Here is a 12,542-nt window from a genome sequence, read left to right as displayed (position 1 = left end):
TAATATTCTGTATAATAAATATTCTGTAAAATGTTTAAAGAGAGAAAAAATAGTATTAAATTAAAATTAATATATTCAATTTAATAATTATTGTTTCATATACAAAGCAAGAATATAAAATCTTTTTTAAAGAATTTGATAATTTTGAAATTTTTAGTAAAATATTTTATATTTTAATTTTAATATTTTAATAATCATCTAAAGAGCACAATAGGATTATTTTGACAATAATAATATTAAAATATTCTAATTGTTGGTTTTAAAAATATTTCCCATTTGATATTTTTTCTTTTTAACTTATGAAAATTATTATTAACACTAAAACCGCGGTAAAATCTCTATCTGAAATCGCGGCAGAGATCAACTTAACCGCTCATTAAAAATTAGCGTTTAAATTATTATAATTTTAACAATAATTATCAGATACGTACCCAGGTATTAAGCGGACATTTAAAAATAATAAGTTATTTTTATTTGTTTATGTAACTACTACTGAAACGGTCATTTTGACCGCGGCCGCGGTTCTAGTGTTAAATAATGACAATATATCTTTCTTGATAAAATTACACAAAATTTCTTTATGTAAAAATCATGTCTGTTTAACGCTATAATTTTATCTCAATATATTTAGATATTTTGAAAATACATTCCTAAGATAAAAATGTTTTTTTTCCTATGTATCTACATATCTATACAAATAATAAAAAATCTCGGGGCAAGCTTCGAGTTTCTTATATGCACTTACCTGCCACGTGGGACTGCGCAATACCATCTGCAACACTATGTAGATACGTAGTCATAAAACGGACTTGCATCGAGGCATGTATTATTAGAAGGTGTATCTCTCCTTGCAGCTACATCTTCTCCTTCGACGTATCAGATCGGAACTGATTGACGCTCAGGGATATACCCGAGTTAATTACGAAATCTATGCGAGCCACGGACGCGTTCTAAGCTGTCCGGTCTAAGCTGCCATTATAATTAATTAATTAGTTGTGTGAGATGACTTAACGGATTGCCGGAGATACGCTAGGAAATTCCATTTGGCCAGAATGAATACTGAATCATAAATGAGATGTTTCACGCACAATCGTGATACAAAACAAATAAATAATTGTACTATAATAAAATTGATTGCAAATGAATCTTGCAATTTTATAAATAATTATATAAAATCTGTAAAGTCAATTAGTCTTATTTTTTCGTTGTTACGACTGTTAGGCTTTTTATCAGAATTTGCATCTTGCATAAATTGATCCTGTAATAAAAAAAAATGAATTATTGTTAATTGTGATATACTTAATTTTTATCGTGTATGCTATTACACGGACATTTTTTTGGGATCAACTGTTCGTCCTATTTGTGGACTTGTTTGAGAAATTAGTATGGGAATCGAAAGGGTAATAAGGATTAAGCAAATTAAACGAATAACAATTGAAACAATTAATTTTTACAGCTTTGTGGGGTACTTTTATTAACCGAAAGCCTAGACTATAATAAAGAATGCTATGTGTATATATATTCTCTATCTATATACAATAAACCGATTTGTTTTTTTTTTCACGATATTCGATACACAGTTAACATTTGGCAACTTGGAATCGATTATTTCTTCTTCTTCTTGGCAGGAATCACACTTAGTCTTTCGCAATTCATGAGTTCGAATCGTTGTGTCACGAGATATGCCCGCCTCGTGACGTGATATTAAAATCGAAGAGGCTGGATCACGTCCGTTCGTAAAATCTTTTCTATTGCAATGTCTTAAAGAGGTTGTCTTTCGTCGTGGCTCGCGTCTCTTCTTAATTACGTTAGTGCTGATTGTTAGAAACTATTGATACGAATAAGTTTAATATTGCTTGCGCAGCACTTTAATAAAGACAAATTTCACGGATACACACATCTTCGATGGACATCGTTTTATGCCGCGATGTTTCACGTTACGTATTTACAAAAATGTGTCGCGCCAAGTGTACGATACGGGGAGGAGTCTCGGAATTATGAAGGAAATTTTTAAATAGCGTAAAAAATCAGTCTTCGTACGAGAGATTCCAAGTTTCGAAGAGTGAGGGAAGATCGATACTTGATCGTTGCTCGGTTGCTTGTTTTCGTAGAACGGCGGGAGTACTCACCAATAACGCCGGCGGTTTTTTCCCGTGGTGTACATTGTAAAAAAAAAGAAGAGAAACCGTGCTTCGGTAAAATCTGTCAAAATGCTAATTTTATCGCGTATGTTTGATTTTCTCGCAGGCAGTCCTTGAATTTCACGCGGGAACGTTTCCCGGTCTTTTGGCATGATTTTCCAATGTCGCGACGTGCCGAAATCGCACGTTTACATTGACGTTTCCTTGCTGATGCGTGATGATGAGATCAAGTCACTCGTGAACGTTCTTTTCTTCCAGTGGAAGTCGTGCAACTCGTATGTGCGTGAGAGACTTGCGTTGTACGTAGGGACATGTATTTTTTGGCACTTGGCTACGTCGAATTCCTTCTTCCGTACGCGAGCTTAGTCGCGAAAACATTGACGCCGCGGTCACGTCTGACGATGTATAGTAGAAAAACTCTTCTACGTCGCAATGTCGTTGTGAATTAAAAAATTTTATCAATTGCGCGCGCCTTGCTGTTTTGATTATTTGCTACGTAAGTCGAACCTTTGTCTCTTCCTGTGGATTGCATAAACGAAATTATGTCGACTCGCAACGGCCGGAATAAAAATCACGTTCGTCACGAATGTTATCGTTCCACGTTGCGATCGATACAATCGACGGTTTTTTTTATTCGATTATTTGAAATGCAGATTAAAAGTTCGAAGATTCGATACGACACACCCGCGGGGCCGTCTCGTTCTTCTCGTCTTCACTTTATCCGACGACATATCGAAAGCGTCGTTGACGCGTCGTCGTCATCTCTCACCGTGCCGCGCGATTATTAGCTGTAGATGCTGGTGCAAGTCGACACGGTCTTCATCTCGATGTCATGTTGAGCGGTCTCTTTACGAGACTCCTTCGCCTTCTGCTACGAGCTGAGAGGCGGCGGCCCGATGTTACTGATGAAACTCGGACAGGCGTTTTCCGCTCTGTCACCGCTCTGCAACGAAAAGTGCCTGTAGGACATGTACTCCGGTGGATTCGACAACGGCTGATCCCGCTTGATCGTCGCCCGCTGTTTCTTCATTTTCACGTAACCCAGAACGGAGATTAGCACGATAAAGACGACGAAGCCCATGCAGCTACCCACAATCAGGCCCAGCCGTCTTGTGAGGATATTCGCTAAACTGCCCCTGTCGCTCACCGTGCCGTCGCCCACTATCGAGTCGGGTGCGTCTAAAGTTCTGACCTCGGTGCACCGGCTCGTAGGCGAGTTCACCATCACGGGCAACGAGGATCCTTCGATCACGTCATCGTGCGAGGCGTTCCATTGCCAGGAGCCGATGTCCTCTGGGATCGGTGTGCCCCAACTGCCCAAGCCAAGTACGCAGATCAGGTAGCGCGTGTCAGATGCCAACTTCGTCAATCTCACCGAACGTGCCTTTGGATCTAGCAGCTTACCTCGAACCTGAAACGCCGGCGGAAATATTTCGCCATCAGCATGCGCGAGCTCCACGCCTTTGCGCCGATTAAATAAGAAATGATCTTTCGGAGAAATAATGCAGCATATTTTAGTCTGTAGCATGAGCCACGTGGATGAATTTTTAGCACATTATTTTCGACACTGTGCTACGTTCCCGTAAGGAAATAAAAATTATCAATTTTACAAACAACCAAGAATAGTATTAAATAATATTAAAAAATAATAAAAGCAGTTTCATCTAAAACGACATGGTTGAATAAAGAAACGTTCTACTTGTATAAATTGCCAGACAGCGTATAGCTGTTTTTTCTAATTTGACATTTCCTTTCTGTTTACTTTATTCAACGTAGCGTGAGGTTACGATTTTCCTCTCACAATAATAAAAACTCTTACTTCGTCGACGTTGTCCAAGGCGTGATACGCCACTTGGTATCCGTGGAGGCCGGAATGATTCCTACTTTGCCACGATACCAGAACGGAGAAGGGCTGAATGTCCTGAATTGCGAGTTTCAGGACCAGTGGAGCGGAACAGAAGGCGTGGGGGTCAAGATCGAGGAAGACGAGACCCCGGAGTTCGGGTGGCTGCTCGCATCTTAACAAACCGCCCTCGACGTCACCGACTCCGACACCATTTCTTCCGCGGCTACGACCACCGCCGACCCCACTCACCAATTTCTGATGGTCTCTCAACCATTCCCACAATTCTTGCGATTCGCAGCCACAGTGCAACGGGTTTTCTGCCAATGAGAACAAAACAAAATTTGCTATTGTCCGCGACGTTCTATTTATCAAGATTGATTTAAAAAGCAAATTTAATATCTCGAAAAACATCGATAAACGGTTTGTTTTATACAGAAACTGATGCCTGTGAAATTATTTTTCACACAAGCCAATTGAACAATAACCAAAGTTTATTTGAAATGTAAAAGATCAGAAAATTAATAAAACCACGACAAAGTAAAGAATAAGTACAATCACAAACATGAAATTTTTTAATAAAAACTTTATCAATTTCAAGCTCTAATAACTCTTTGTATGATGATTTAAATTGTATGCAAACACGAGTGAATTCTGATCAATAACGTTTGAATAATAAAAGACGAGCAAATACAGTTTTGTCAATAATGTTAATAAATAATATGACCAATAGTGTTAATAAATAATATAATTAAAATAACAAAAATGTAATAGTTTCTCTTACATTTAGTAATGCTTGAATAATATATGTTCGAATTAGATTCGATAACAGATTAATTTATTAGTTAGCGCAAAAACATACATACTTGCAATATATATTTATAAACTAAATTTTTAAATATTTTTTATACGTTGCGACGAGTCTCTATTCGTTTTTCTTAACTAAAATTCAAATACGCAATTAAAAATTCATATATAATAAATGTAAATAAGTATATATATTATAATAAATATAAATCTCATTTATTCTCTCGCGCGTCGTAATTGACTAAAATTAATTACAAACCTCATGCATTAACAATAATTAAATTTTATAATTCCGGTTCAATACTTTTCAATTAGCATAAAACAAATCTACGCGATTCATGAGTAAACGGATTAATGGAATGGTATTTTACTGCTAATGGTAATGCTCCGTCTAAAGTCTTTCTGTATATTTTGTAAATAAAAAAAAATGGATTGCATGCATGTAATTTTGTATAATATATTCCAAATAAGTTTCAGAGAATTTTGAGAAATCTGTGATAAATTCAAAGATTCGTAGATTCCATTGAAACGAGTTATAAGAACTTGTTTGATTGTTTCAGTGCTGAATATTGATTCGAAATATGGCAATACGTGACTGGCGATACGATTGATTTTCAAATAGCAGTAACTTCATTCGGATCAATAGCCTCTGCGTCGTATGCACGAGAGATAACTCACGTATATCGTTTTCTTTCGCTCGTAGCCGTGTCGTCGCTCTCGGCTTTCTCGAACTCATTCTTTCAACGAGCAAACGCGCGCGCGCGTACGAGCGCGGAAATTAATTACAAATACTAGACGTGTTTAAGTAGCTCACCTTCAGCCCGCAGGCTCCTTATTTGTGTCTCGAGTGGCCGGAAAGCGTTCAGCGGCAAGTTCTCCAGATAATTCCTACTTAAGTCAAGTAGACGTAACTTCTTCAGGGGTCTAAACGCCTCGCTGGAAATGGCGTTTATCCAATTACCATAAAGGTGTAGCTCCACCAGACTAATTAAATTTTTGAACGTCACTTTGCCGACAATGCCGATCTGATTGTAAGACAGGTCCAGTATTTGTAGGGATTTGAGATCCTCCGGGAACTCTTCCAGTTCCTTCAAACGGTTGTGCGTTAAATTGAGTATCCGTAGATGCTCCATGCCCTGAAGCCTCTCCTTCGGTAGGATCTCTAAGCTGTTCATGCCGAGATGAAGAGTGAGCAGATTCGGAAGACTGCGAAATGCGCCCGGTGACACGCGCAGGATACAATTCTGACCGAGATAAAGATGCAGCAGCGCTGGGAAGGCTTCGAATTCTTGCGAAGTCACTATACTGAGGTTGGTGCCAGATATATGTACCTCCTGGAGAACAGGATACATCGCCTCCGACGGCAGATCGTGGATTCTGTTTAGAGGATTTCGCGTGAGATTCAGCCAGGCCAGACCGGGAAGATTCTGACCCGAGAGAGCCACCGCGGGTATCTGTCGGAATTTATTCTCCGACAGGTCTACTCTACGTAACAAGGACGAATGCGCGAAGAAGTTGGCTGGTAGAGCGTTCAAATTATTGTGACTGAGATCCACGGATGTCAAACGCGATAGATTGGCCATCGCGAATCCGGACATTGTTTCGATCTTATTGTGGCTCAGATCCAACTCTCGCAGATGCTTCAAGCTAGCGAAGCTGGCTACGTCGACGTTAAGAATCTCGTTGGTAGACAACGTGAGAATCTCGAGATTAAGGGCGCTCGCGAGCGCCGAATATGGGATATCTTGGAATCGATTGTGATTCAAATGTATCTCCCGCAACGATAGTAACCTATCGAAAATGCCCGGCGGCAGAGCACGCAGATAATTATGATTCAAGTGTAGGCGCGCCAGATTCCGATTCAGCACGAAGATGGTCTCCGGCAATTGACTTATTTGCGAGCCGTCCATGAACAGTTCCTGCAAAGACGGCAGTCCGTTGAAACAGTGCTCCGTGATCTGACTGAAATTGTTGCCGGATGCCGCGAGGGTACGAAGACCGGGAACGTGCAGGCGCAGCAGCGCCATCGCCGTAAGGAGATTCTCGTCCAGGTTGAGATCGAACAAGTTGTTGAGCCCTCGAAAGGCACCGTTTTCTATCGTGGTTATCGAACAGTTCTTTAGATTTAACGTTTTAATTGGCAAATCCTCTTGAAACATCGCGTCTTGCAGAACGGTAAGATAATTATTGGCGAGATCCAACACTCGCAGTTTCTTAAGTGCCGTCAACGCGTAGGGATCCAGTCTTCTCAAGCCGTTATCCTGCAGATACAGTTCCTCGAGCTCGTGCAGCTCCGAGAACGTCCTCGTTGTTACGTGACTCAGCTTATTCATGCTGAGCTCGAGAAATTTTAAAGCCTGCATCGGCTGAAAAGCGGCGTCCTCGATCTTGGATATGGAATTGTTCGTCAGATAAAGGCGCTCCACCAAAAGGAGATCCCTGAAGAGAGGAGCTTGTAGGTGTGTCAGCTTGTTGTGACCCAGCCACATGATTCTGACGGACGCTTGGCCGCGCAGAGAATCGTTGTGTAGAACGGCCAAGCCGTTACTGTCCAGCTGAATAGACACCAAAGAGCTTCCGCCGGAAGATGATTCTGAGGCGGACAGCTGAAAGACGTCGCCGAGCATGGCCAACTGATTGCCCTGCAGATTAACGTGCTGGAGACTATTCAGCGTTCTCAGCGCGCCCGTCTCCATGGAGGTGATGGCGTTGTTTTGTAGATGTAGCTCGAGGAGCGCCGGTAACGGTGTGAAAACGCCGCGCTTCACCTCCGTTATATGATTATCCTGCAGCCGCATCTCGCGCAATTGATGCAGCTTAAGGAATGTGCCTGGCTGCAGTTCGCGGATCTTGTTACCGTCCAGAGAGAGCGAAGAGAGGTTCTCGCAGTGCTCCAGGAATTCCCGCGGCACCTTCTCGATGTAGTTGTTACTCAGATGCAATTGCGCTAGCTGCGCGAGACTCGTAAGACCCTTGGCGTCGATTCTACGGATGGCGTTCTGCTGAAGATACACCACCGCGAGGCTGACGCTGCCGGCGAACGCGTCTCCCGGGATCTCTAGGATATTGTTTTCCGCGAGATAAAGCTCCCTCAGTTCGGGCAGTCGCGCGAACACGCCACCGATGTAGTGAATGTGGTTATGACTGAGCTCGATCGTGCGCAATCGTTCGTTTCCCTTGAACGTCGCCACGTCGAGGAAGACTATTTTGTTGTGGCTCAGATCGATCGACTCGAGATCCTTCAGCGACGCGAACGCGTCCTTATGAATGCTCTCGATGGAGTTGTAGTAGAGAGACAGAGTGTGAAGGATGGGACAGGGTCTGAAGCAGTCCTCGGCTAGTTTCTCGAAATTGTTGCTGCTCAGATCGAGGATCAGCAGAGAGCTGAGGAGACTGTAACCGTCGTCGGGCAGCTCCGATATTTCGTTCCACGCCAGCCTGAGCGAAGCCAAACTCTCGAGTCTCCTCAGGGGAGCCATGGGAAACAGTTTCAACTTGTTTTCAGCTAGATCAAGATCACTGAGACTGTCCTCGAGGCCCGCGAACGCGTATTCCGAAATTTTCGATATTTGATTCCCCTTCAGTGTAAGCTTCATTAGCTTCAAGCCGTAAAAACAGTAAGACGAGAGGTCCTGTATTAGATTCGTCTCGAGGTCCAACGCAGCCAGCTTCCGTAGATCGGCCAATGATTTTTGAGGCACGTGGGGCAAACGACCGGAGACCAGTGCCAAAGATTCCAGGCTATCTTTCAAATTCGTGAATGCACCCTCGTTCACTTCCCGTAAAGATGAATGTGATATTTGAAGATGTCTGATTTGAGTTCCGGGAGGGAAGGCACCCTCCCTCAGTTCTTCGATGCTTTTGTCGAGCTCGTAAACGCTCAACGACTGTACCATCGTGCCCGCGCCTGAAAACGATCGTAAAGGGCACGGCCATTAATTTCATTGAATCGCGATAACGTAAACTTTGAATTTGGCAGCATTGCCTGATTGCACGTTTCATTAGTTTTATGAGGCGCATTGAAGAAAATGGTTTTCTTCAACCGCGTCAATTTCAACCTTGCGTTGAAGTTACATGGACACGTAAGAAAGAGTATACGTATTATTAGTTTGCTATTAAATGAGGTGTGTGACAAGAAAGTACGTTTAATAGGGCACTCGATCGATAGAGCCAATTTCTTCGATGCTTTTAGAGATGCCGCTAAATACATTTAACTGTGTTATAAAAAAAAAATTATCACTGCAGTTATTATGGTCATCACACATTTAATTCAAAATTTTTAGTATAACAATTCATAATCCAGAAATTCTTTTAAAAAGATTACTTGTTCAAGATATAAAAGTATTATATACAATATAATTTCAATAATCACTTCCGACATTCTTTCTTCACAATATTATGGAAGAGTTATAAAATTTATTATAAAAACGTAGCTGGCCATATTTCGTTTCTTTTAAACATTTAACTTACCGCTAATACTTAGCACGCCTTCTAGAGTGGTTTTTAGAGTCTCTTCCGTAGCGCCAGCGCATTCTAGAAAGAGACCGTCCTCGAAGTTATAGCAGGGACAGCCCGTTATTATTTCCGGCGGCGGACATTCAGCTATCTGAGCGACAGCTTTAAATGTAATAAAATTCTGAATCAACAGAATCTGAAGGACCATCCTCGGTATCCGCCGCCGGTCTATAGCGTACGGGTGATCTACCCGTCGTTGCGGATCTCGCGTCATCGTATCGTCACATCCGTAATCCCGTTTTTCGCCTGACAGACCGCAAGAAGCTTTCTGAAACATGAAAGTTACTAAAATCAATTCCATTTCGGCAACTCAGTAACATTACATCGAATAACGAGTTATATATTATTTGAATTTGTAGCATGAAAAAAGTTGCAGCAGCTTGTTAACTTTTTTATAAATGTTGCAAAGCCAACTCCCACTGAAAATTAAATATATTAAATTAATTTAATTAATTATACTTTTACAAAGCTGCAGTTGTATTCTATTTGCATATGTTCGTAAGAAATAATTGAAAACCTTATTATCTTTTTAAAAATTTTCTTGACAAATATTTACAGCTGCCTTTGCCATGAGAGATTCTTGTCTGAATAAATCTACGGATAAAGTTAAAGTTCGCCTGCCAGGCACTATGCAGCGCGTGCTGGAGCATGTTTACGAAAAAGTACGGCCAAGCTCTCAGAATAGTGCGAATAGCTTCCTTGAATAACAAAGAGTGCACGTCTCGCTAAGACGGAGATGCATACGAATACACGAGAACATAAAAATTATTTGACTTGTATAAGAAAAAATTATGTTATTTTTACAATTTCTCGAAAAAATCGCTTTTTTTCAAGAATAAAGAAAAAAGCAATTGCTGTAATAAGAAAGTTTGTTTTATAGTCGTAATCACAATACTCATTCTTATGAAACACGTTTTGTTAATAATTTGAAAATTTCGTCTTTGACGATTCCCCTTTTCCATTATCTGCCATTTATTTTATATATCATTACACACTAATGTAGTATCCCGTTACGGGTGATTAAATCGGGAATGGAAACCGGAATCTTTCTTTTCCCAGACGATTGCTTTTACCATTAAGCCATCCGGCTCCTACGTGCTGATATTTTATATATATATACTATATATATATTTTTTTTTCAACGTGCTATGGTGATTTACTATGTATATAAAAGGAGTATTTTTCTTTCACAGAAAAACATTAGTATCAAATTACAACTAATATATTCTATTTAACAATCATTGTTTCATATATAAGTAAAAAATAATTATGCTTATATACAATTTTATTTTATTTAAGAAATTTGATGAAAATTTGTAATTTTAACAAAAGATTACATTTTTGTTTCAATACCATACATAGTTATTTAAACAGCATAATATGATTGTTTTTGAAAATAAAGATATTTTTGAAACAAAAATGTTCTTCTTTTGCGTATGATTGAGATGATGAGGAGTAAAAACAAGCTAGCAGACACAATTATATTTTACGTTGTATAATGTTACTTTTTTACAGATACAATGCGTAATAATTTTTTTCCTGTTAATAAAACCATATGTGCATAAAAGCTTTTCTTTGCATAAATCGATTCCTTTTGTTATTACGTGTATGGAAGTATTGAGATAAGTGTATTGAAAAATCAATAATTTATGAGATATTTCATATTTTATCTAGATCTTACTTCGTGTAAAAAACTATTGTGGATAACGTTAGCAACTTTTCGACTATTTCCAAAGTTTTACGTAGTAGAAAAAGTTTGGAACACAGAACTGCTGTTACTGAATATAACATGACACGAAGCTGCACACACAAAGACAACGTTCTTAATTTGATAGTATCTATCGAGGGAATGCTATTCAAATAGACATGGCGACGTCGACGGTTGTCGACGATGCTAATGAATTTCCGTGTGGATGACGTTCGGTTTGAGCATATTGAGAAAATACACGACGGGGACTGTTCGCAAATATGTCATCTGTAAAGTTGAGCTTTCTGTGTAGTATTCAACGGAAAACATGTTGCACGATGTTTTTTGAACGTTGGTGACGTTGATAAATATGCCTCTAAAAGATATCGCGGCTTCTCATGCATCATAATTGATAATACATCAAAACTGCACTGCTGCACTGATTGTAGGAGTATTATGATAAATAAGCTTTCCTTCTAACATTGTAGATTTCAAAGGAGATATGTTATGCAGAAAGGATGAACGGCCATAAAGCTCTTTACGCGTAATCGAGCGACGGCAATGGCCGATTCAGAAATCTGTATCACAAAGACGGTGTCTAGACCGAATCGATTTTCTGCGAGCGCCAAGCCGCGATATCGCGCCATTCACGCCCAACTGAATTCACGAATGTCTCTTTCCTTCTGACCTGGATGGCGAGATCGCGGCACGAAAAGCCTCAATAGGGATGCACCATTCTCGTTCACATTCACATTTGCGCTTCCGCGGAGCGCGTCGACCAACACCACCTTTACGATCGGGCGGTAAAACACACCACAAGAGACGTTTCACGCGTGCCAAAAGGCTTTAAAACTCGAATCCAGTAAGGATCGTTGGTGGTGTCGACGGACTCGCCGGAAAACACTCGGGAGAGGTTTTTCCACAAAATATGATTAACAAACTCTCGAAAGAGTTTCATGCGCGCGCTACGGATCTACTGGAAAATATTTTAGAAAATTCTTTTAAAAGTTTCAAGAGTATTTCATTTATCGAAAATATACCGAGTAAAAAATTGTTAGCTTACTAAATTCTTCAATTTCATTAAACTTCTATATTTAATTTAGATATATAAAATACATAAGTATTTTAAATTCAGTTTATTCGTATATTTAATTTAAATACATAAATACTTGAACTGGAGAAATTTAATCGAGTTGAACAATTTAGTCAAGTTAGTCAACTTTTGTTTTCGGAACATTTTTAGTCTCGAATGTAAAATTTATCGACAAATAAGATATCCGTTAAAATGACGGAACAAAGTAACAATTCCACCAATACACGTGCGTAAATGCGCATACGCACGAGACATCTACGCGCGATTGCGAGAGGAGGGTACATGAGTCTCCGATTTCGAAGAGGGTAACCGAATCGGATCTCCTCTCACTCTGTTTACTATCGAGCGAGAGAGAAAGTCAACGTACTCCAATTATTTTGCAGCGAGCGATTAAGGACGGATTCACTTGAAATTCAAGAAACGTTTTCAATTTGAACATTAATCTTCGTAGAGAAA

General features: G+C 39.9%; 1 protein-coding gene across 5 annotated transcripts in view; it reads right to left on the bottom strand.

The window, feature by feature from the left end:
- Positions 1-1,443: 1,443 nt before the first annotated feature.
- LOC105193845 (protein artichoke) overlaps positions 1,444-12,542 on the bottom strand; it is an 84,933-nt gene continuing 73,834 nt past the window's right edge. For 4 of the 5 annotated variants that reach the window (XM_026135206.2, XM_039459052.1, XM_026135201.2 and 1 more), the window contains 4 exons: positions 9,262-9,574; positions 5,606-8,698; positions 3,961-4,304; positions 1,444-3,561 (listed from right to left, as the gene is read on the bottom strand). In XM_026135206.2, coding sequence (XP_025990991.1) covers positions 3,013-3,561; positions 3,961-4,304; positions 5,606-8,698; positions 9,262-9,520 — 4,245 coding nt within the window. In that variant the 5' untranslated portion in view covers positions 9,521-9,574 and the 3' untranslated portion in view covers positions 1,444-3,012. The remainder of the gene's footprint in view (positions 3,562-3,960; positions 4,305-5,605; positions 8,699-9,261; positions 9,575-12,542) is intronic. The other variant, XM_026135202.2, reaches the window with a different exon arrangement.

Source organism: Solenopsis invicta, chromosome 16, assembly GCF_016802725.1.
Source record: "Solenopsis invicta isolate M01_SB chromosome 16, UNIL_Sinv_3.0, whole genome shotgun sequence".
Lineage (NCBI taxonomy): Eukaryota > Metazoa > Arthropoda > Insecta > Hymenoptera > Formicidae > Solenopsis > Solenopsis invicta.
The sequence above is the reverse complement of the archived record's forward strand: the minus strand, read 5'-3'. Positions and strand labels throughout refer to the sequence as shown.